The 23,459-nt window shown below is 39.3% G+C and overlaps 1 protein-coding gene across 1 annotated transcript in view; it reads right to left on the reverse strand.

The window, feature by feature from the left end:
- Nucleotides 1–23,459, reverse strand: part of lekr1 (leucine, glutamate and lysine rich 1) — an 81,511-nt gene that overhangs the window by 39,307 nt on the left and 18,745 nt on the right. The window contains exons 3-5 of the mRNA XM_044353209.1: nt 20,451–20,992; nt 9,292–9,369; nt 4,117–4,280 (exon numbers count right to left, since the gene is read on the reverse strand). Coding sequence (XP_044209144.1) covers nt 4,117–4,280; nt 9,292–9,369; nt 20,451–20,992 — 784 coding nt within the window. The remainder of the gene's footprint in view (nt 1–4,116; nt 4,281–9,291; nt 9,370–20,450; nt 20,993–23,459) is intronic.

A 23,459-nucleotide genomic window follows, 5' to 3' on the forward strand; every position in this document is an offset into this window, starting at 1 on the left:
CGCCAGCATAACCGACACAGTTAGCCAAGTTTCCATGTATTAACATGGTAATAAATTTGAAAAGAGTCCCTGAATTTGGTTGTTGTAGATGTCTGCACCGTGGTTATCATGAAGTGTTCATTATGAGGATGAGGAAATGCTAACGACCACAAAAGTCAGTCAAAATGAGTAATATTGTAGCGTGGAAGGTTGATGTTACAAAACTGCAAGAGATGAGCAATCTACCAGAAAAATATAGTAAAAGATGAAGCTGATAACGACAGATATGTCTAACACACACTTATCTAGCTTTGTCTTTTCACCTCTCCACTACAAACTTCCTCCTGCGTGAGCTACTGCCATGAGCATAGTAACACGCTATTAAAGAAACAGATACCCACTCATTACTAAAGTCAGTCTAACGCCATCAAATGTTAATCTTCATGATGAAAAAAGATAAATGTTTAGACACAAAAAACACAGATATTTTAGTGAAGGCAAAGTTTTAATCAAGAGTACATGTCTAACTGAAAATGTCTCAGTTTTGCATAAATTGTGACAAGATCATACTATACTTACAGTTTAACTTATCATATGTCACAGGCAAGTTTTTTTGTGGGTGAAAATATTACTGTAAATAGATTCACAGTAGGAGAGAAATACAGTGTCATAAACATTGATCAGTATTTTACTCACAGTTAATTATGTTCTATAGTAACATGGAGCATAATGGTATCATACTGCTTGTTACATTTCAAAATGAAATATTTGGTCACACACTCTGTCATAAAGATATAAGTACGCACAAACACATCTGGCTCCTCTAGTTAAGAGATATACATACTGTAATATAATGTAATATGGACAGCTAACGGTGAGGAACTGTAAATTACAGCTACCTCTACAGTCACCTATTTTAGCAACACACACACACACACACACACACACACACACACAAACAGCTGTACCCTGGAATTCTTGCAAGAGTTACGAGTGCTTAGGGACCACAACAATTTTTGGTCTGTCTAGTTTATTATGCGTAATAAAAACAATACTAGCACCTAAACCACAGCAGACTCGTGGAAAAAAGTCCCGGAAGCACTAGATTTCACAGACCTGGAGGAGTGTCACTCTTAACAGCCCCAAGAATATTTTTAACAAGAATACTACAGGATTTATCATTTTTCCGCTCAGAAATGTATTGTGTGATGCCATAAAAAAAGAAAAACTTGTATTTTTTGCCATGTTAAAGCTGGAGATGTTTGTATATCAGGGATTCGGTTTAATTTAGAGTCATGTATAAGAGATTGAGATAACTTTCAATAAAACATCCAATGATTTATACATGTTGCAACAAGTCAATTTCCTACCCGAGCATGTATGTAAGGATCCATCTCCATATAATCGTGTTAAAGGGCTCACAGACAGACAGAAAAACACAGACAGATGTGGAGACAGTGCTGGACAGAGGTGATGAAGGGAAATAGAACTCTTCACTAAGTTGTGTGAGAACACATTTGGTGCTTTTAGATTACGGCTGTCACTATTAACCCACACACACACACACACACACACACACACACACATACAAAGTTAGCTTCCAGGGAAATAGATACCATATAGTCTAAGGATGGCCCAGGGTGTTGGCAGATGGCTGCGGTTCAGGGATAGGTCATAAACACACACACACACACGCACACACTAACACACACATACAGATTCATAGATTCATACACTCTTAGTCACGCTCATGCCATGGCCTTTCAGCGTTATCCCTATATCCTCGCTTCCAAAATGTTCTTTGAATAAAAACACAGTAAATACTCACTGCCCACCTTCAAACCAAGTTGTACAAGTCATCTGCTGACTGCACAAATTGAACTGAAATTATGTTTTTCATCTCCCTCTGCTCTCAGTGCTCATCTTTGTCTCGATCTCTGTAAAATTCCACACCCCTTGAGGTTGTTCCCTCGTCTCCTCCCTCTTTTTCTCCACGTAACCATAAACCACATTCATCTGGTCACATTAGGCAACCTCCTTGTGTTTCTCTTCCCTTTTTTCCCCCCCTCTCTCTCTCTTCTTCTGCTTTCTTCTGCTGTTTGACGCTAACCACAGAGTGCTGATAGACAGGTAGTACAGTTTAATTGCCAGCTAACACCCATATCAGTTTGGAGTCATATGCAGGTGACTGGTTAAGGTGTGTGCTTTGTAGAGATCTCTGCAAACTCAGCCCGAGCCCAACGAGGCCCGAAGCTATTCACACGTTCTGGCCTCAGGCCCATTTGACTTACTGTACTGCATACTTACTGTAGATTCTGGTTATAAATAAACACAACTACTAAACATTAAATTCCTAAAGTATTACTATTAATTTTGTATTAGATAGTTTAAATAATTAATGAAAATATTGATTACAACTGATTGTGTGTCCCGTAGGTCCTGCACTATACTGTGTTGTGTTATGTGTATCTTATCCTGTCCTCCACAGTGTCTTCTGCTGTGTCTCACATCCTATTTTGTGTCCCATTTGTCTTATTAACAGTATGAATCTCACACACCGTCACCTGCTCTGTGTTATCATGACCTGTTAACACACCTGGCAAAAGATAAAGTGCTACAGTTGAGCTAAATGTAGATAATAATTCATATTATTATTAGTGCATTATTTGTGACAAATAAATATATGGCAGCTGCTGGATTGCAACGCATGGTGTGCTTTTACAAACATGATGCTGATAGTTCTTGTTTCCAACATTAAATTAGGCAAATCATAGGGGAACGAGGATAGAAAGAATACAGGCATTAAATGTAAGACTTTAATTGGACTGTTTAGATAGTGTACTGTTTTGCAGCTTAGCCTATATATATTATAATACTCTAGTCTTTACAAAACCTTTTAAATTTCTTTAACTAAGACATAAAACGGTAGATTATTATTTTTTACATTATTTACTGTATATAATCAGGATTATATGCAGGATTAAAGGCAGATTTGATTATCATCAAATCTGCATTTTGTTTGCCTGCATGAAATTGTTGCCTTTTGGGAGATGAGATACACTACACCAGACAAGACACAACATTATGTGGAACAAGACACAGTATACAACAACATAAAGCAGGATATTACCCCATGAGTTAAGATGCCATCTTGACCAGGACTTCCCAGCGGAAGAGATAATGTATCTCAATGGGACCTTTCTGGTTAAAGAAAGGATAAAAAAAAGTCTGGATGTGAATGTGTAAATTTTTTAATGTTCTTCTTTGTGTACTGTATGCGTGTGTGTGTTTCTCTGTGTATGTTTGTGTGCATTTCTGGGTGTGTTTTATTTTATTGCATCCGTTGGTTCATGCAGCAGCTGCCTTTCATGCTCACGTCACTGAACAAACACATACTCACACGGCATCACTACAAACACAAGACAACTTTCTTTTTCTCCCTCTTCCTCTATCAAACGTTCTCTTGTTCTGTCTCTCCTTCTTTCTCTTTGTCTCTTTGCCAAACACACACTCGCACACACGCACATACACACACACACACTTGGCAGCTGTTTGGAACGTGCAGCAGAAAAAAGAAAAAGACCCACCCATGCGGTGAGCCGGAGGTTAGCTCTCCTTCGGGGCATTTACTGTCAACGATGAACACACACACACGCACACGCACACACACACACACAGACTGCAGTTCTGCCCATCGTGCTTGAAGTCTCTTTAAATTTATACTAAGCGTTTCATGAGTTTATAGCTTTTACGCACAGCAACAGACACACACGCACACACACAGACTCCCTGTTGTTGCCTAAATTCTCTTTAAATGTTACAAGAGTTTGTGCGATTGTAAACATTCATGTACGCACACACATCTATTGTGGGCGCTGCCCTCAAAACTGAAAGAGCCACTGTTAAACTAATATTTATTCCTACTGAGAGATTATTTGCTCAACTGTCTTTGTCTCCTTTTTTTGCCAACATCTCTCTTTCATGTCAGCTCCAGTTTTCTTTCCTATGAATCACCCCCACACATCAAATTTATGTTCCCTCTCTCACACTTTCTGTTTATACTTATTATGAAGCTCGAGGTGGTGTGTGTGTGTGTGTGTGTGTGTGTGTGTGTGTGTGCATTGATGTGTGTGTTACCTGAGAACACCTGTGTGCTGTGCTGCAGTATCTGACATCTGAAGACCTGCCAGGCCCCCATCAGCTGGCTGTGGAAACCCCGTATATGTGTGAGCTCACTGCCAGAGGAGAGGAGCACAGAGCGAGTCTTTCGCAGGGCCTGCTGCTGCTGGGCACACACACCTCTAACACACAAACACACAGAGAGAAAAACAGCTTGAAAATTCAGTTTAAATGCATAAAAACCGGTAGAGCATTTGATTGTTTTTCCTCAATAAATTGACAGTATTTCATTGCTTTGTTACAGACGGCGAAAATATCTGAACATCTTGTGGGAGCTGTCATACAGAGATTGAGACAGTATTGTTAATAGCTACCTAGGTAGCTGTTAACAAGTGCTGATAGGATGACAAGTGTGTGAATAAGACAACACTATCCATTAGAGGTGTGGCTCGGAAAGACTGTAGCTGGAATGTGGCAGGGAAATTCTTTGGGCCTCTCTCTCCCTCCTTAAAAAATACTTTGACCAGGACTCTTAATCCCCAATTATCAGTGTGTAAGAGCAGCAGACTGTGGTTACTGCTCCCTAGTGTAAACATGTGTAACTGTGGGCTTTTGAAGGTAGGTATTTCTGAAAAAGAGCATACTGATGTTGCTTGGCTAGATCAACATAACATTAAAAATGCAACTGCTCTTTCCTCGAAAAGAGTTTTTCCCCAGTTGTTAATAAATACCGTATATGTCAAATGTAGAACTTAGAAAGTCACACAATAGTCACAATTACACATTTTGCATAGTATTTCTGACTGACAATAACTGATCTCGCAATTCCATGATTTGAAATGTGTGAGAGATTTGTGGAGTATATAGATGACACAGTCTGCAGGTCAACATCTAAGAGAATACAGACACAGATTCCTAAGAGTAGGATCAGTTTTGAGCCTGCAATCCTGATCATGTGTGCGCTCGTTTCTGTGTTTCTTCACTATTTTTTCCAGCTGTTTTGACAAGTTCTATGTAATTGAGATTTCAAGAGGTGTGTTTTTTTTTTTTGACTAGCAAGCTTCAACAGCACACGCCCACATCTGGATGTTAGGGTCACGTATTAGTGTCAAAGTTAAAGTCTGCGCAGGGGAAAGTGGGGCAAAGACACGTACCACGTAAACTGCAACGATCCCGGTTCAAGTCTGTCCCGGGACGTTGCTCAAAGTAAGCACAATGAACACAGAGACTTATTTGGCTATGCGCCATGTAATATTAAGCAAATCAACGAGCTTTAGAAAAAAAGGAGTGGTCGCAACCACTTGAAACTACTTTTAAATTAGTTTGGCTCTGAAAATTGTGTGTGTGTTTGCACTAGACTTAAGTGATCATTGTCCAATTTTCTGCATTAGAGATTCCAGACAAAAACAGATTCCATCACATTTTATCATAAAGAGAGACTAAACATTTTGCTGAGCAGGCTTTTCTTTGTGATTTATTTTTCAGTGATATCACAAAGTTACACAAGGTGTGCTATTCCTGACCCTGAATTAGCCCTAAACCATTTCACAGATGTTTTAACTCCTTGGCAAATAAACATGCTCCCTTTAAGAAATACAGGGTAAAAAAAAAAACAGATTGAATCCTCGGTTCACACCTGAAATCTCATAGATGTTAAGGTTCAGGGATGTAGCATGGCAAAAGGATGACGCTTAAGAGTCCTCTACAGACTGGCAGATCTTTAGACAGTTGAGAAACAAATGTGTCAGGGCAATTAGAAATGCTAGGTCATATTATTTTGTTGATATCCTGTCCGATTTTTGTGGAAATCCAGCAATATTTTGGAAGACTAAATCATGGTGATGCTTACTCCCTAAACAAGCATCTTTCTCTAGATTCTGTCCTTGTCTCAGAAAAAGAACAAATCTGTGCTATTTTTAAGTCATTGTATTTCTTCCGGTCACCTGTTTGAAAATCCAAATCTACCTACACTTATCCCAGTGGAAGATGGGTGCACTTGTAATAATTTTCAGTTCTCTGTTGAGGAGGTTTTTGATGCCCTGGCCTCAATTGACCCAAAAAAGCAGAAAAGAGCAGACCTTTTGAATACAAAATTATTATTACTGGCTGCACTTATTACAGCTTATCCTTTAACTTTTTTTTATCTAGCTATTGTATCAGGGAATATTCCTAAAGTGTGGAAAGCAGCACACGTACTGCCTCTGCATAAAGGCGGTGACACAACTGACCCAAATAACTAATGCTCAATCTCCAAACTGTCATGTTTAACTAAAATCTTAGAAAAGCTCATCAATAATCAATTACGTCGCTTTCTATCTGAGCACTGTATTTTAAACTCCCATCAGTCTGGTTTTAGAGCTGGACATAGCACTTTGACAGCAGCATGCAAGGTAGTAAATTATACAATATTTCCTTTGGATAAGAAGGAGTGTTGTATTGCCCACTTCATTGATTTGTCTAAAACATTTGACACAGTGGATTAAACTCTTCTTTTGGATAGACTTAGATCAATTGGTTTTGACACAAAAGCATGTAACTGGTTTCACAGTTATCTTACAGGTAAAACTAAAGCAATAGTAGTGGACTGCCATCAAACTGGTTTCCTTGAAATTACAAAAGGGGTGCCACAGGGCTCAATACTTGGTCCTATTCTCTTCACATTATACATAAATGACCTGGGCTCATTGATTGGTAACAGCTCTATTCATTATTATGCTAACGACACAGTAATTTACTTATCGGCGCCCCATTTGGACAAAGTTTTGTCTATTTTGAAGGAAGATTTTTGGCAATTCAAAAGGCCCTGATTAAACTTACATTTTTCTTAGATTTATTACAGGTGACAGTTTTAGAACCCATCATTTTATCCTTTATGTTTTATCTCTAGAACATTTTAAGATTCTGTTGAACAATGTTTTATATAATGAATGCTCATGTTTTTCTTAACTGTGACAAATTTGTCCCTGTGTAATGTACTTGTTTTACTGTCTCTTTCTTTGTGTTTTTTGGGATTTTGTAAGTCATTTGGCTTGTGTTTGTGTAGTATTTATATTTAGCATAGGACCGTTGTTGATTTTACACTTCTATCTATCTATCTATCTATCTATCTATCTATCTATCTATCTATCTATCTATCTAAAATTACTTTTCCACGCTGGCTTCAAGAACTAGTTAATTTGACAATAAATATGATTTTAGTAATTTGGTGTCAACATATTTTGATTTTTAAGATAATGCTGAAACTAAATATTGCTTTCTCTCCATTTGACGGTTTGAAAAATGCCACAGTCCCAGTTTTTATTTTGAAAGTGGATGGAGAGGTCTAACAAATGACAAAAGATAGTGACGTTGAAGGTTTTCGATTTATAGTTGATCATCAAAAGCCATTCTCAGATATCACCACTGCAACACTAAACAGATGTATCATTTGTGATCAGTAATATGCTTTAATTATACTGTATTCCTCACCACATTGATTCATTCACTTTGTAATAAGATCATGATCCTTTTTGAGGAGGCACATGTCAGGCTACTGTAGGTACGGTGCAAAACCTTAACACAAAAGTATAAACACTGGTCGATTCACACAGCAGTTTTGATAATAACTAGTGAGCAACTTTTAAATTGTTCACTTAAAAGTAGTTACACACTGCCTCACTCGGGCAAAAAACAACAGTCAAAAACAAAATCTGTCTGTCACTCATGCTGACTTGTAGACTGAACAGCTCTAGAATTTGTTTAGTGCTCAATCAGTTTGTTTGTCATTTATCTACTTCCACAGATGCAGAGAATGAACAACAGGTTGAAAGAGAGTTGGATAATGAATAGAGACACAGAGAAGGCAGAATGTAATACATTAAAAGTTGAATATAAGAAAAATTGAGTATAAGAAATAGAGGGTTATTGGAGACTAATGTAACCACATCCTTAAAAAAGGAGCACAGCCATGTTTTACAGCACTCTCCCTTTCCTCTCTCTCTCTCCTCCATCTCTCTCACTCTCAAAGAAATATGTTCAGACGGAAAGCACTTTGAGCAACATGAAAGATCACTAACTCAGCTCACACACTCACACACACATACGTGCACACACACACAAGCTCATTCAAGTCACAAACCCTTGCAAAGCGTGGAAAACTAGAGTGCCGGAATAGAACATTCTGTTATTCGAAGAACACATTTGAAGGAACATGTGGGTGAGAGCACACTGAACCATTTCCTATTTTCTTACACATACACACACAAAGGTGGGTGCACACAGACATATGTGACCCACACGGATGTGTTGCAAGCATGCCAGGGCACACGTACACACCTGCGTAAACACACACAGGCCTGTATACTCACAGACAAACATCATGAACATGGCTGGGTGTTGCGTGCAAAGTGAAAGTGAGTTTTTGAGAGCTTAAGGGGGTTGAGTGGTTGTTGTTTTTCTTATTCAGGGTTCGTAGCTCAAGGTGATCAAAAATGAACGGAGTCTCAGACGAGACGGGATGAGAGAGAGGAGACTTGAGCTGCTCCGTGCGGACTGGAGGAGAGCACTGCTTGTCACGAGAGCCAGTTTTATAATGTCAGATGACATAAATCATAAGGCTGACAGCACCAAATGGAGGAACAGATATGAGATCAGATCTGTCACCAGTGATAAGGCTAAGAGAGTGAAAAACAGCGACAGAGAGAAAGAGACTGCATGCAATTGCTCAATCGATGGTTTACTCATTTTACAGCTTTCAATGTCAGCAGTTTGATTGAAAAGTCCTCCTTTCCCCCTCGTGTCTCATCTCCTCCCTCCCACTCTCTTCACCTCCTCCACCTCTCTCCTGTCATTAACTGCTCACCTCGTTTTTTTACATCTCTCTTTATTTCCAGGAAAAAAAAACAATGGGTCAGCCGAATTAACTTTCTCCTCTCCTCTCTTTTTCCATTCTCTCTCTTATTGTCTTCCCTCTATCATCTCGCACAGTTGTTTCCCATCTGCCCTGGCCTTCCTGCCATGCATCTGGTCAAGGAGCATCAGCCAATCAGAGTGATGCAGACCCACGCTTTGTTTTTTTTGTTTTTTTTTTTCCATCTTTTGTTTTTGTGTTTCAACTCCATCCTGCTTTGGCTTTGACTGGCTTTTTTCACATCTTTCCTCCCCCTACTCTTTCATGTCATTTTCTGCGTTCTGTGTTTCATGTTATTTCCTTACCTGAGAATTTCACCTTGCTGCTTCTCTTTTCTAAGTAACCGTTCCGCCTCCTCCTTCGTGGAAGCTGCTATCGCCACCCTGTCGAGGAAGAAGGAGAGGAAGGTAGAAAAATGAGTGTGAGGACTTGTGAGCAATATTCATTCATTAGAAAACCTAAGCCAAACATAATGCAACTGTACTCCCATGGGGTAAAAAGAGCTTATAGATGATGCAACTTTAATGATATAGAGGAGGGGATGATCGTGATGAAACGGAATGAGATGAAAAATTAAAATGAACCTCAGAGGTAATTGATATAAAGAGATGGGCTTCCCTCCCCAGCTCATCTTATCTTTTTTCATATAATCCAATACATGATGAATTATTATTTGAGCAGAGTCAGCGAAGCATAAAAGAAAAGATTTAATATGATTGAAGTGCACAATAAAGATAGCAAAAGAAGAAAATAATTGAAATACTCGGCACAGGACAGGAGCAATCAAATTTGACAGACAGATCCCAGAGAAGAGCAATAAAATGAGACACATAAACAGTGAGATTGTGTGACCTGGACACTCAGAAAACAGAGACAACACGTCCTGTTCTTTCCTAAAATACAACAAACAAGCACTGACTGCGAGACAGAGAGAAACATAAACATAGTGAGTACTAAGTATTCCGCAGAGCAGACTAGACAAATACAGACTAAAGCCAGACAGGTAATAATCATGACCAACAAAGTTTAATCAAGACGTGCAATTTGAACGGGATAAAAGGGATTTTCTGCTGATTGGAAGCACTTTAGAAACAAACATAAGGGAAGCCATTCAGAAGCCCTGTGCAATGAAAATATGGTACCACCATGGTAACACCACTGTTTTACTTCCTCCTTCCATCCTTCCTTCATCAGTAAAAATAAGCCAGTACATAACAAGCAATACTACTTTAGCAGTAAGATACAATCAGCCAATAACGCCCTTGCCTTCTGGTTTCCCTCTGTTGCTGACAGTCATCTGATTGGCGGGTGTGGTGATCCTGATGTGGGTGTGTTATTGATATTGATCTGCTGACAGTGTTCAAGTTTGAGTAGTGCTTACTGACAGCCAACTGGCCAACAAATGTCTTCCCCTTTATTGGATAAACTCATGTTTGGACAAACAGACATTTTACACACTGAGCAAAGTAAACTGCAGTAAAAACTAGAAAGATCTGTTCATATACAAATGAAACAGTTTGTAAAATATTAGACTGATGCCATCGTAAAACAACACTACAAACTTACTGCCGAGATACAACAGAAAACATGATAAATACAAAAGAGCATTTTAAAACATTATAGACATTATAAATTAGAAGGAAAACATATGCTAACCATAAAAAGAAAATGTTAAAAACATATAAAGTAATGAAATCCTATTGAACTAAGCCAGCAGTCTACAGCATGGAGGAATAATGCTAATCAAAATAAAGTCAGATATTAATGCTAAAGGTTACTAATGGTGAGTAAAATTAAAATTTTCATGCAGTCCTGCTGAAAAATATGCCATTACTCTGCCAGTCTATAGAAAAATAATAAAACAACAAATTTATGACAAATGTCACCCTTCAGTATTATTTCTCAGGGTTGAAGACATGTAACTCATTGAATGAGCCACTTAAGGAGAAAAAATGTAGTAAATGAGCTGATTTGAGGATATAGAAAAGATTTCTTTTTTTTTTTTTTTAAAAGGATGCTGCTCATTATAACTGCAGTTTATAATATGGTACATGGACTAAAACCTGAGCACGGCGGTCATCTTTAAAGTGTCCATGCAGGAAAAGAAATACAGAACAATTCCAAGCAACGGAAAGATTGAAGATAGTTGCGTATATACAGTAAGCAAGCGTATCTGATGCAGCGCAAAATGCCAAACAGATAATGAAATCCTATAGACAGTGATTATGAGATTCAGGTATTTATAGTTAGCCTTATCCTGCTCGCAGTATTGGAGTAACAATGTCAATTGTGTTGACAGGTTATGTGAAGGACACACACAAAGTCAACAGAAAGATATGATCTTTATGTGCGTTCCTTACTTACTACTGTCTATTTTTAGTCCAGTTGGGAACTAACTGCCATCAGAGTCTGAATAATGCAACTCTAATGGCCTCAAAATATATCAGCAGTCTTATGGTGAAGCGAATCTAAGCTTACTAATAATTGAAAGCTTTCAACCACAATACATATGAACACTTGTTATCAAGGGAGCACACAGAAGTTCAAATTTAGGTCATGTGATGACATCTGAGCCACCCTTGTTCCTTGAATGAAGACAATGGGATATGGTTAAAAACTCATAAGTATTGGTATTTAGATGATATAGATGGTTTCAAAGGGTCAAAACTAAACATCAGTGCACAGATCAGCAGTCTTTTGTACAATGCAATCATGCTGTGTTGGATTCAAATTTGTGAAATATCACACAGATAAAAAAAAAAAAATCACAGATTATATGTGTATGTGTGTTTTTTTATTTAAGGACTGAAATAAAAAACGGCACTTTTATTTCTTTGTTGAGAATTTGTGTGTAAATGCTTTTAATGCGCGTCCTCCTTTCCGTGCTCTGTTTTCTTCTGTGAATGTTGGTCATGTAACATAAGCCGTCTTTTTGGCTCCTAGTCTTGAAAAAGAGATTAGGTGATACACTTTCAGTAGGAAGTGCAGGAAGGGAGGTTGAGAGCAGTGTGGGGTGAGAATGGGTCGAGCAAGTAGGCGTGTTTCTAGTAATCCTGTGTTTGTTTGTGTGTGTATGTGTGTGTGTGTGTGTGTGCGTGTGCGTGCATGTGTGTGTGTGAATGAGCGGGTGTTTACAAGTAAATAAGTATGCGTGTGACTGTGGCTTAGCTGATGTGTGTGTCCTTGTGTGAGAGAGACTGAGCGAGTTACACATTTTCCGTGAGCGTTTTAGCATGTCTGTTTGTATGTTTGCCACTTTCTGACCAAGTCTGGGTGAGCCTGTGATCCTGCATGTGTTTGTGTCTGTGTGTGTGTGTGTGTGTGTGTGTGTGTGCGTGTGTGTAAAATGTGTGCATTTGTGCGTGCATGCCTTTGCTTTTCGAGTGATGGCAGCCCAGACTCCCACTGTTCACCCATCTGTCCCCACCAGTCCCAAAGCGAGATCAGAAAGAACACTGCCTCGAGAGGGGTGTGCGTGAATTTGTGTGTGTGTGTGTGTGTGCGTGCGTGTATTTGTATACAAATCTGTGTGTGTTTTGTGTGCGTGAGCTTGAGCTCCTGTTCCCAGGGCAGTAGCTGTCAGTGGAATAACTAGGTAGCGCAGTGCCAGTGAGTGTGTGCCAGATTAGAGTACCCCCTACCAGCTTCCCAAATCAACTGCCTCATCAGGACATGTCATACACACACACACACATACACACACGCAAAAACACATACAAGACACGCCATACACACACATCAACAACACTGATCTGCCAGCCACAGTGTTATTGTGACCTACCGAGTCAAATTGTTTCTTTTTTTAGGTGTGTGTATGAGTTTACGAGTTTTGCGCGCCATCATATTTTCCGAGATTTGGGCTGAAGGTCAACAGTACAAAGCCTAACTTAAATTCCCCTCGTGGGCTTATTTTCAGCTCAGCGCTGTGTACAAAATGTTCTTTGACATTATGTTTGTTTATTGTAGTTTTAGATCTGGGTCAAAGAAAGGGTGGTTGTAATTTTGCCAGGCCTTAACTTTAGAACATCCTTCTGCTTCATATCAGATTAGGCAATTTAATCAACATCTAGAATGAATGGCTTAAGGCCATTATTGCCTTTGGGTTTTTTTTTTACTTTTTTTTTATCTATTATTTGTCTAGAAGGTGCAGTTATCGCTTGGTATCACCAGGGGTGCCCTCAGAGTAAACAGCCAGCCACAACAAATGTGTTGCAATTCCTTGTTTAGCCACAAGGGACTTTGGAAATGAGGGACTGTCTATAAGCATTTAGTGCTCCAGGCTGTTTGACATTAGTCAGGGTGAATTTGATGTGGAATTATAAAGTGGTAGCTTGTGTGTGCTAGCAGTAAATGTGGTCGCATATTTATGTGTGTGTGTGTGTGTGTGTGTGTGTGTGTGTATGTGTGTGTGTGTGTGCTGGCATTTTCTGTCATCATTAGAAGTGACATGAAAGCTTCCCTATTTCAAAGTGTCATCTGTTCACCCACTGTGTGTGCGCATGTGTGGAGTTAAAAGACTGTTTTGATCAGCACGATGGCAGTACATTCAAAGCTAAAAGCCATTTCACTCTGACCGAAAAGGAGCACAAAAAAAAACAGCACAATACACCTTCACCCGAACACAGAATGAACAGATTTCAAATGTTTCTAAAATTAAAAAAGCTGAAAAAACATTTTGGGCTTGTCAAAGCCTGGTTAAACGTTTTGATGAAAACTTCAAGCAGTTTAATTAGATCAGTCAGGGCCTCATTAATTAACCATAATCCTTCATGAAAACCTTCTATGTGTGTGAGAGAAGTGTGACACCTGTCTGTATTTATTTTGTTTTCAAGCTATCTGGTAACTATGTCAGGGATACCATAGCAGTGATTGTGATCATCAAAACAGCACACTTGCACGCACACGCACATGCACACAGACACAGACACAGACACACACACACACACACACACATACATACAAAATACAAGCACAAACAATGATATCATATTGTGGCAAACTGAATTAAGTAAAAGGATATGAAAATGCATTTGTCCTCCAGCTAGTCAATTTGGATTCAAATTCAGTAAAGCAAGTCGTCTTTGTTTCATTTGTATGTGTGGGTTGCTATGCTACTGCTCCAACATGTTATTGTTGATTACCAAATAAACTCTGTCATTTTGTGTGTGTGTGTGTGTGTGTGTGTGTGTGTGTGTGTGTGTGTTTATGCTTGTGCTCTTGATGCATGCACACACACATTAATACAGTTGTTTTTGTTTATCTTGTTGTCATGAGCCCCACTGTAGAGTTGAGCCACCATTGGAGTTGAATAGAGGTCATCTTCCACCAGGGAGGGTTCTCCTCCAACGCAACTAAAATATACACAGCACTGACACAGTAGTGTATGTGTGTGTGTGTATGTGTATATGTGTATGTGTGTGTGTGTGTTTGATGTGGTAATGTGAACTCAAACTTGGATCTGTGCTAATACCTCACATGCTGGCTTTGAAGGCTGTTTGACTCTGTACATAGTAGACTTGACACGTTACCTAACACATACACACAAACACAGAAGGAGACCGTGTGTAGTTATTTGTGTATTGTTTCAGCGGTTGCCAGTGGAAACCTGAAATTGAAATAAAACCACATTGAGGACATAACTAATTTGCCATAAAGTACTTCCTTGTTACGAATGGTTGCCTCTCTATTTGTCATCCATCATTTGTCACTCCTTCACCCCCCGCTTTCCCATCTGCAAGTTGTCTTATCACCGTAGCGATACAGCCCCAGGTGTGTGTGTTTCTGCGTTTGTGTGTTTCCGCACACATATTTTATGATTAATTCTTCTGCTAAGTCTGATTTTTGTTATTGTGCACAAGAGTGATTGTCCTATTCATTGCAGGTGTATGCATGGTGTGTGCAGGCGTGTGCACACGTATACACACATATTACATATTACAAGCACACAGAGACACAAAGTCAGATCCAAATGCAAACAGACTTACACCCAGACACACTGTTTGGATCAAGACTGAGACCAGCCAGCCAAGAGGAACTAGCAGAGCGTATTAAATTCCCAGACACTTCTCTCAACACCATAAGCATGCGCAGAAAATACATGATAAGTTTCAACCTGTCTTCAGATAGACAAGCTCTGTCTGTCCATACCTGTTTATCAGTTTCTCTTACCAAGGGGTAGTTTCAACTCACTTGGTAATTTTTGCTCCCCACTTAACCCTAACGTCTATTTTCTTTACCTCCCCCAGGCAATATGTTTATCACCTTTTCACCTCTCTCTCTAGTCCTCTAACCTCTTTCAGGCCAACACAGTAGCTGCATTTGCATCTAATGTCAAACGAATTTTAAGTGAACTTTTGAAACGTCGAAAAAAAGAAAAAGAAAACAAAATGCAAATTAGGCATGTTTCCATCAACTGGCTTGGAGTGAATAAACTAGGCTACGCAAAATGTAGTTTCGTCAGAAGTTTAATGCGTCAAAGTTCACCCAAGCCAAACTAGATGTTTAAGATTTGTGCCGATTTACAAAAAAACAAATTAAATTTGTTCCACATTTTCACTGTTTTAAATGCTGTTGTGACTGGGCCATTACTAAGAACAAGTGTAATCGAAATACTGAATAGTTATTGCATCTGTTGCAGAGCTACAGTTGTATGATTTAAAGAATAAGGCCGGCAATTTTCTATATTTTTCTTTCTGTCAATAAATCTCATGTGCAGAGCCAAACCAACAATGAACTCGCTAGCTTGTTGTGCTGCATATCACAACCTCTTTACTTTGTTTTGCCATTCTTTGAGAAATTTGTAATACAGTACAAAGTCAAGAAGTTGTGATATGTAGCACAACAAGCTAGCAAAGCTCTGAGCAGTGGCGTCTGCCATACTAGGAACCTCGATCCTGAGAGTTACTATCTTATCGCTGTTATTAGTTTTTGGAGCAGCTTCTAAACAAACTACAGTCACCATTCTCTTCAGGGACGAAGGAACATGTCACCAAGTGCAGCAGACATTGACATGTTTTTAATGGACTTTATACAACAATGGAGGTCTACGGTACAGAGAAATAAGCTATATAAGACTTTGGATACACACGTAACATTTAAGTAAGGTAAGGTTGGTTTGGCTCTGCACATGAGATTTGTTAACAATAAGAAAAATATAGAAAATTGCCAACATTATCCTTTAAGGCAGATTTGGCAAGTTGGATATTTGGGAGCTTTCAGAAGAATGCAAGATTCACAGTCTTTAAATCACCAAAGAGATGTTGACATGCACGATATTTACGAATCAGAAACCGGTAAATACAGTGACTTCCATATGACCTCTCTCTCCCTCCCTCCCTCCCTTTTTCTTTCTCTTTGGCAGATGAAATTAGCTCCAGCTCATCTGTGTTTGAACTTGTCGAGCAGGTGACATTTTAAAATCAGGTTTAATTGCACTTTGCACATTACTACCCATCTCACCTTGCTTTCCTTAGTCATACACCTGTCATACATGCACACACGTAGTCATGCACCAACACACACATTGTCCGACAGGTGACACTTTAATCAGGTTTGTTTTGTTTGGAGTGTGCTGTAATCGTGCTGCCAGTTAGCCCACACACACACACACACACACACACACACACACACACACACACACACACACACACACAACACCACAATCACTTATCTCATCCTGTCAGACTAACACAGGGTTGAATAACTAAGTCACATATGGGAACAAAGTAATGATATTTCAAGAGAAAGAAAAGGAAAACCTGTGGGTTTGATTGCAGCTGTACAAGGCAGGTCAAGTGCTCTGCAGGCTAGAAACATCCTGGTCTCTCTACAACGTAGTATACTTTCACGGTTTCATTACATAATCGCACGACAAAATCTGTATAGTGTTTCGGAGGGGGAGGGGAGGGCCATCCATCACGAAGATGACATATCTCACATAACAAGAGTCACACTCGTGCTGTGTAGCCAGCCACACAGAGCATTCTCATTAACTCCTACTTGCATGCTATCTTTATTCTTTCTCCCTCGCCTGCCTTTTAATCTGTTCATTACCACCTGTGTGAGTGATGGTGTACAATTGCAGAAAATTACTGGTAAATTGCTGGTGGTGAGTGTTTAGAGGTTGACAAAGAGAAAGAGAAAGGAGAGTGAAAGTGAGTGAGCAAAAAGCAAATTAGTGTGTAAACAGTTGAAGAAGGTAGAGGACTGAATTATGGTATTTAAGTCATATGAAAAATAAAAGATATCTTGCATATGTAAATACAAATGAAAGACATATTCGAGATGAATGATAAAAACGCCTAAGATAACAGATAAGAGAGAATTAAAGGCACAGAAAGAAAAAACAAGAAGAAAGAAAGAAAGAAAAGAAGAGCAGGGGAGTGAATCCACTGCTGTCGGTCTTTGCTGGCCTCTCACACATCACTGTGCCATGCATCATTATCTCTGCGCCTGAACTTTGACTCCATGACCCATGCTTGGCCCCACGGCTCCAGAGCACAACTGTGTGCACTGAGTGTGTTTGCATGTGTTTTTGACTGAATGAGGAGGCAGTGTATGAGAGAGATAATCAGCTTACATTAGTGCAGATAGTGGATTGGCTCGGTCAGTCTCCCACACGACAACATAACAAACAAACCAGATACCCAGCCGTACCAGCTGTGGCCTACTCATACAGGCACACACAAACGCTGCAAAAATTAAAGCGAAATGAGGTCATGAGGACTTTTGAGGCTTTAGCATGTCTGTACTGTGATTTCTTGTTACAAATCGCCTCGATACCAATATATTTGAGGCTTCTACCTGTTCTTGATTTCAGTTTTCACTATTCTCCGTGCTGCCTTGCTTGTTTTCCACTAACCTCTCCTGTCATCTCTGCCGTTTCCTTACCTGCCCTCAGTTTCCCAGGCAGCTAATCTCCACTTGTCAACATGCCTGCCCCTCATTCCACTAATCAGCTGTCCTGGCATATACGTATACACACATCTCATTGCATTTGTTTTCTGCTAGATTGTTTATTGTGCATGTCGGACTTATTGTGCTTATTAACAATAAAAAGACCCTTTTTCACGGTGGACGTTTTGACTCGTCAAAGCAGGAAAAGCACAGGTGGAGTTAATAACTTTAATTTAATGGCTGTATTCCATTCAGGTGAGCTGGTTCCAGCGCTCTGGTATTGTGCATGTTCACTCACTGACATGAACTGTTGGGACAATTAATAGAATGGAGTCATTGTTAATGTTGTTAATCACTCCTGTGCTTTTCCTGCTTTGACAAGTCAAAATGTCTGCCGTGAAAAGGGTCTATTGGTCAAAACATAATGTACATCTAAAGGTGTTTTAATTATTGTGTCTGATTAGACCTCTGCTCATGATGAAGGTGGGAGGAGCTATACTAGGAATTATATGAGGTCCCCAAATTGCGTGTACTAATAAACTGGAAAAGATGTAAGTTGTCCCACCCTAACAGGTCCAAGGCAGAGCAATGGAAATGTCAATCAAAGGCAGTCTGTACACAGCCACACAGTTCATAAGAGAGGTCTAATTAGGCGAAATAAGTGAAAACACCTGTGTGGGTGTACCAAGGGTGTTTTCACCATGGTTTCCAACTGAGCTAATGAGTGAAACTTTTCATTGTGTGTGTGTGTGTGTGTGTGTGTGTGTGTGTGTGTGTGTGTATGTGTAATAAAATAAAAACACACTAGAAAAACAGAGCAAACCTTTTGTTCTGTCTGTCCACAATATCCTCTAAAATATTATTTATTTGTGGTGTACACTGGCCATTTGTGGGTGAAGATGCAGGTGTGCGTGCATGCTTGCATACAGTTGTGTGATTAGAGCTTCAGAACAGTGTCATTGTTTTGCATTTCAACAGGATATTCTTTAGATGTTTCGGGCATTCTCATGAGTCACGGCATGCAAGCGTTTCCTACATATTTCCCAGAAATGTGGCTTAGGCTTTGATGGCTGTTTGTTTACGGGCACCTGCTATTTGATTACCAGCACTTTAAAGCTTATGTAAGTGACACAACAGCAATCTTCACCACCTGTGTGCGTGTTCACCATATGTCACTTTACATGGGTAACTACACATACGTGCGTACGCATACTTTTGATGACGATGATGATGACGATGATGCCTACATGACATGAACACAATAACATATTTACCGTCATCTCCCTAATTCTATTGCACAAGACAACCCTGACAGAGAAAACATACAAACAAATACTAGAAAGTAAATTAAGTGAATAAATTAACTGTAAATGAAGAAAATGGGTTTGTATACAGTATAATTTTATAATTTCAATTGTATTTAAAAAAAAAAATAAGTAGGATATACTGGTTTTGTGCTTTTACTATACAAAGAAGCTCTGATGCTAGAAAGCTTCCTGAGAAGAACTGGTACCTGTGATATAACACTTATTCATAAGACCATTTTTGGTATATACTTAATTCCCTAAAATAGCTTCCTACATTCCCCAGAGACCATGACTGAACATGTTGCATTCAGCTGAGATACATGTGTAGGTGGGGAGAGAAATAGCAATAAATGGTGGAATTAAACATTCACGGCTCTGTTGCATTCTGGTCTATTAAGACCACAGTCAATGGCCAAAAAACAACAATGGTCTTTTAATTTTCTTCTATGTGACTGTTCAATGTTGATGGATTGATACAGTAAGTACCGAACAAAGCTGTAAGAACAGACAGTCTATACAACACTTTTTAGGAATTTGAGATAATTAAATCCTTGGGAAACATTCCGTATTCATTAGGATGCCAAATGGTTTTGAAGAGTTGCTGTAAGCCTTCATAATGCACTTTTGATGTTATATAAGGCCTTGAGTTATAAGGCATTAGAGGAATCATCAATCAGTGTGGTCAGGTATTGTCACAGTCGCTTAAAGTGCCAATTTTTTTGAAACAATTATCTTTCTCGGTACATTTTCTCAGCGCTACAGACAATAAGTTTAAAAAAATGTCTAAATATGCACAGACTCATATCCCACGTTATGAAACTATGTTTCATGTTCCAGCTGAACACCCCCACACATCCTGGTGCTAAAACAGTCTGCCCCCTCATGTATCATTTCTGGACACAGATCCAAAGTGTAGAAATACAAGTCTGCTTTTGTTACATTTTCACTAAAGATATACAGGAATTACATTTATGAATTCACTGAAAATGTCAAATAATGTGTTGCTTTTAACAAAAATGTCTGTTTCCTCCCATATTAAGTCATAATTTGATGTCAGAAAATATATATAATTATACAGAAATGTTTGTGTCAGAGATTCACAAACACACACACACCAGCTAGTGGGATACGTGTCTTATTTGTCTGAGAGTGTTTTTGTGTTAACAGCATGACTCACAGGATAATTGCCCACATGAAGCCTGGCATTAGAGATCATTTCACACCAGGGACGGGAAGCACAGACAAACACATACAAACCTCACCTCTCTTCCAGCTGTTGGAGGTATTTTCTCAGCTCATCTGAGTTTTTATTGGCCTTTTGAAGTGCGTCACTCAGAACTTTCTCTCTCACCCCGGTCCTCCTCTCCAGCTCTTCTTGCTGCTTCCTCAGTCTCTCCACCTCCAAGTCTCCGAGCTCTCTTCTAAGTTGTCTCTCTTTATCTTCACTGATTTTCTGATATAGCTCTTCCATCTCTTTCCTCTTCCTCTCGTTATTTTGTTCAAATTCCTCTCTCAGAGCTCTTTCTGCCTCTATGTTCTTTTCTTTCATCTCTTCTTTCATCTCTTCTTTCATGCTTTTCTCTTTCTCTTCTGCCTTTCTCTGAACTTCCAGGTGAAGTGACCTCTCCCATTCCAGCCTGCCCAGCTCCAGTGCCTCTCGCTGGGCCTTCTCTCTCTGGACGGTCTCTCCCAGTTCCTGGAGCTCAGCCTCCAACTGAGCCAATCGGGTGCGGAGCTGATGGAACTCGTGAAAAATGAGGTAGCTTACACCACAGTAGCTACACACTGTCTCACTGCGCTCCATCTGAGGGGAAAATACACAATTTGTTAGAAATAATAATATTTATTATAGCAATAATATCAATTTAGAAGTAACTACAGAGGTATGACTACAAACTTATGACAAAACTTATGAAGTGTCTTCAACCAGGTAGTTTGATAATTTGGCAAACAACTATACATAGTCACATGACTGTAAAATTGAAAGACCCTAGACATGTTTGAGGACTCTGCTTTGACTAATAAATCATATGGTTATATGTTTTTTTTCACAAAAATGTTCAATTAAATCCTTAAAAATCCTTAAAATGACTTCTACTCCATTTCCCTCACTAAAAATTTAGAATCAATCATGCAAATATATATATATGTCTTTTTATGTCTACTTCACTTTAAAGTCATTCTCAGTGTATTTTCACTGGAGGCTTCAGGTTTCCATATAACATTTGTGTAAGTTGCATATCGGACCACAGTTGGCTCCAAAATTGTTGTGATGTCACAAATCATACTTATAAATACACGCCTTTCACTCAGATTTTAGGTGAGCATAGAGAAACTTTCCACTTTCAGGAGATGAATGTGAAAACAGCCTTCTAATGTCAAACTGCACATGAATCATTCTGCACAGTGAAGCTCAAACATCCAACTGAAGGAACAAGAAGAGAGAAACAGATTTTTGACTGGAGGGGGACTTTAAAACAAACTGTTCTTTTGTTTACTGCTCAGGGAATAATAGAGTTCGTACAATTTAGCTAATGGATAAAGAAAAATGGACATTGGCATGGACTATCGCTGCACAAAAGACTACTGTGATGTTGTGTGGACTGTTCCCTCATTAATCTAGGATCACATAATATGTTTCCATTTTATTCGGTACTTGTAGTTTTGTTATTAGTTTGATTAATACGAGTACGAGTTTCCCTTTTCCAGTGCATGACTGGCTGCGGATCAAGTCTGATGGTTCAAGCATTTACTGCGGCCTGTTGGTCAGCAAGCTATTAAATCTCTGTTGTTTTGAGGAGTTGAAGGAGGTAGCTGAAGAAGCTTTTCCACCATCGAATGAAGAGTGTCTGTTCAAGAGGGAAGAGTCAGTATTTTGAGATGTGCTTAATATAATCTACAAATAACAAGTGTATAATGAGTGTTCTGCAATGTTTTATATTGAGGAATCTAATTGAGAAGGAGTCTAGAAATAGCATTTAGTTTGGTTTGGATTGTTGTATAGGGCCTTTCAAACTGAAGTATCAAAGCTGTCTACAAAAACATTTAGACTGACAACTGCGGGCTCCATTATCCATCAAAATCTGTTTCAACCGCTGGTGTCAAAAAACATCTTTTTATCTGTCAGCAGTTCAAAGCAGGGGAACATGGATGTTCTAATCCCTCCTTCAGATATTGTTTTTACAGATGTCTGTTGGAAAAAGAACATCTCCCAAAATTATCTTTTATTCTCTGTGCGTGTCAGTATATTCTCTCCAAGCTGTTGTCACTTTTTCTAGGCTTATAAGGGATAAGATCACATCCGCCAAGCTTTCATCTTCATGATGATATGTGGCAGGGAGGCAGCTGATATTTGGATGACATGCTGACAGCTCCCATGTCAGAAAGCTCCAAATAGACGTCTGCTAGATGATGTAAATAAGGTGAAATAAACTCGCAAACGGAGCTGACATCCTTGGGAAGACAACAGAGAACAGAACTGATCATTTAATTACCTCCGTCAAAGAACAGATGTGATTACTTCAGTCCAACATGTTTGAGTGTGACCAACATTTCTCAAAAACTAATGGAGTGGGATGAAATTTGGTGTGCACATTTTTGCTGACGAGAGCAAGAAAGCAATTAATTAATATGATCCTAAGGCTGTTTCTCCAGTGCCACATTCAAACCAGACTTTCTGTTTTCTAACAACAATGTTTCATTGTCTTTGCCTTTGTGGTGATGTACAACAAAAACAAGTTGTAACAAATGCTGAGAGCATAAATGTGACCAGACAGCCAGGTAGAAGGACAGAGATCAAAAGAACGGCAGCCGCTACTTGAAAGTCTTTTCCTGAAAGACACTGAAATGGGTTTTATTGAGTGATCACTGTCCTTGTCATCTCTCTCTCTCTCTCTCTCTCTCCTTCTGCCTCCCTTCGTTCCTTTGTCTTTACGGTAAGAGAGAAGTCAGAAAGACTGACGGGGAGGTAGACTAGACAGACAGACAAAACACACAACACCTCTTGAAAGTGCTTTCGACGTGACAAATGATTGGCGTTTGATGCATTTATGAGGATAAAGCCTCTCTCTTTCTCTCTCTCGGTCCCTCCACTGGTCTTATCTAACTTTCTCTTGTTAGAATCTTGTCTATTCATGTCAGGTCAAGGTGCAGATTAGGTCTGCCTCATGTCTTTGGGACAGTGGGAGTCTGTGCTCTAACGGTCATGACAGGCAGACAGAAAGAAGAACACGTTTTAAAAGACCTTGTGCGTTTACAGCAAATGCTGAGGA

Source organism: Thunnus albacares, chromosome 6 (assembly GCF_914725855.1).
Source record: "Thunnus albacares chromosome 6, fThuAlb1.1, whole genome shotgun sequence".
Taxonomy (NCBI): domain Eukaryota; kingdom Metazoa; phylum Chordata; class Actinopteri; order Scombriformes; family Scombridae; genus Thunnus; species Thunnus albacares.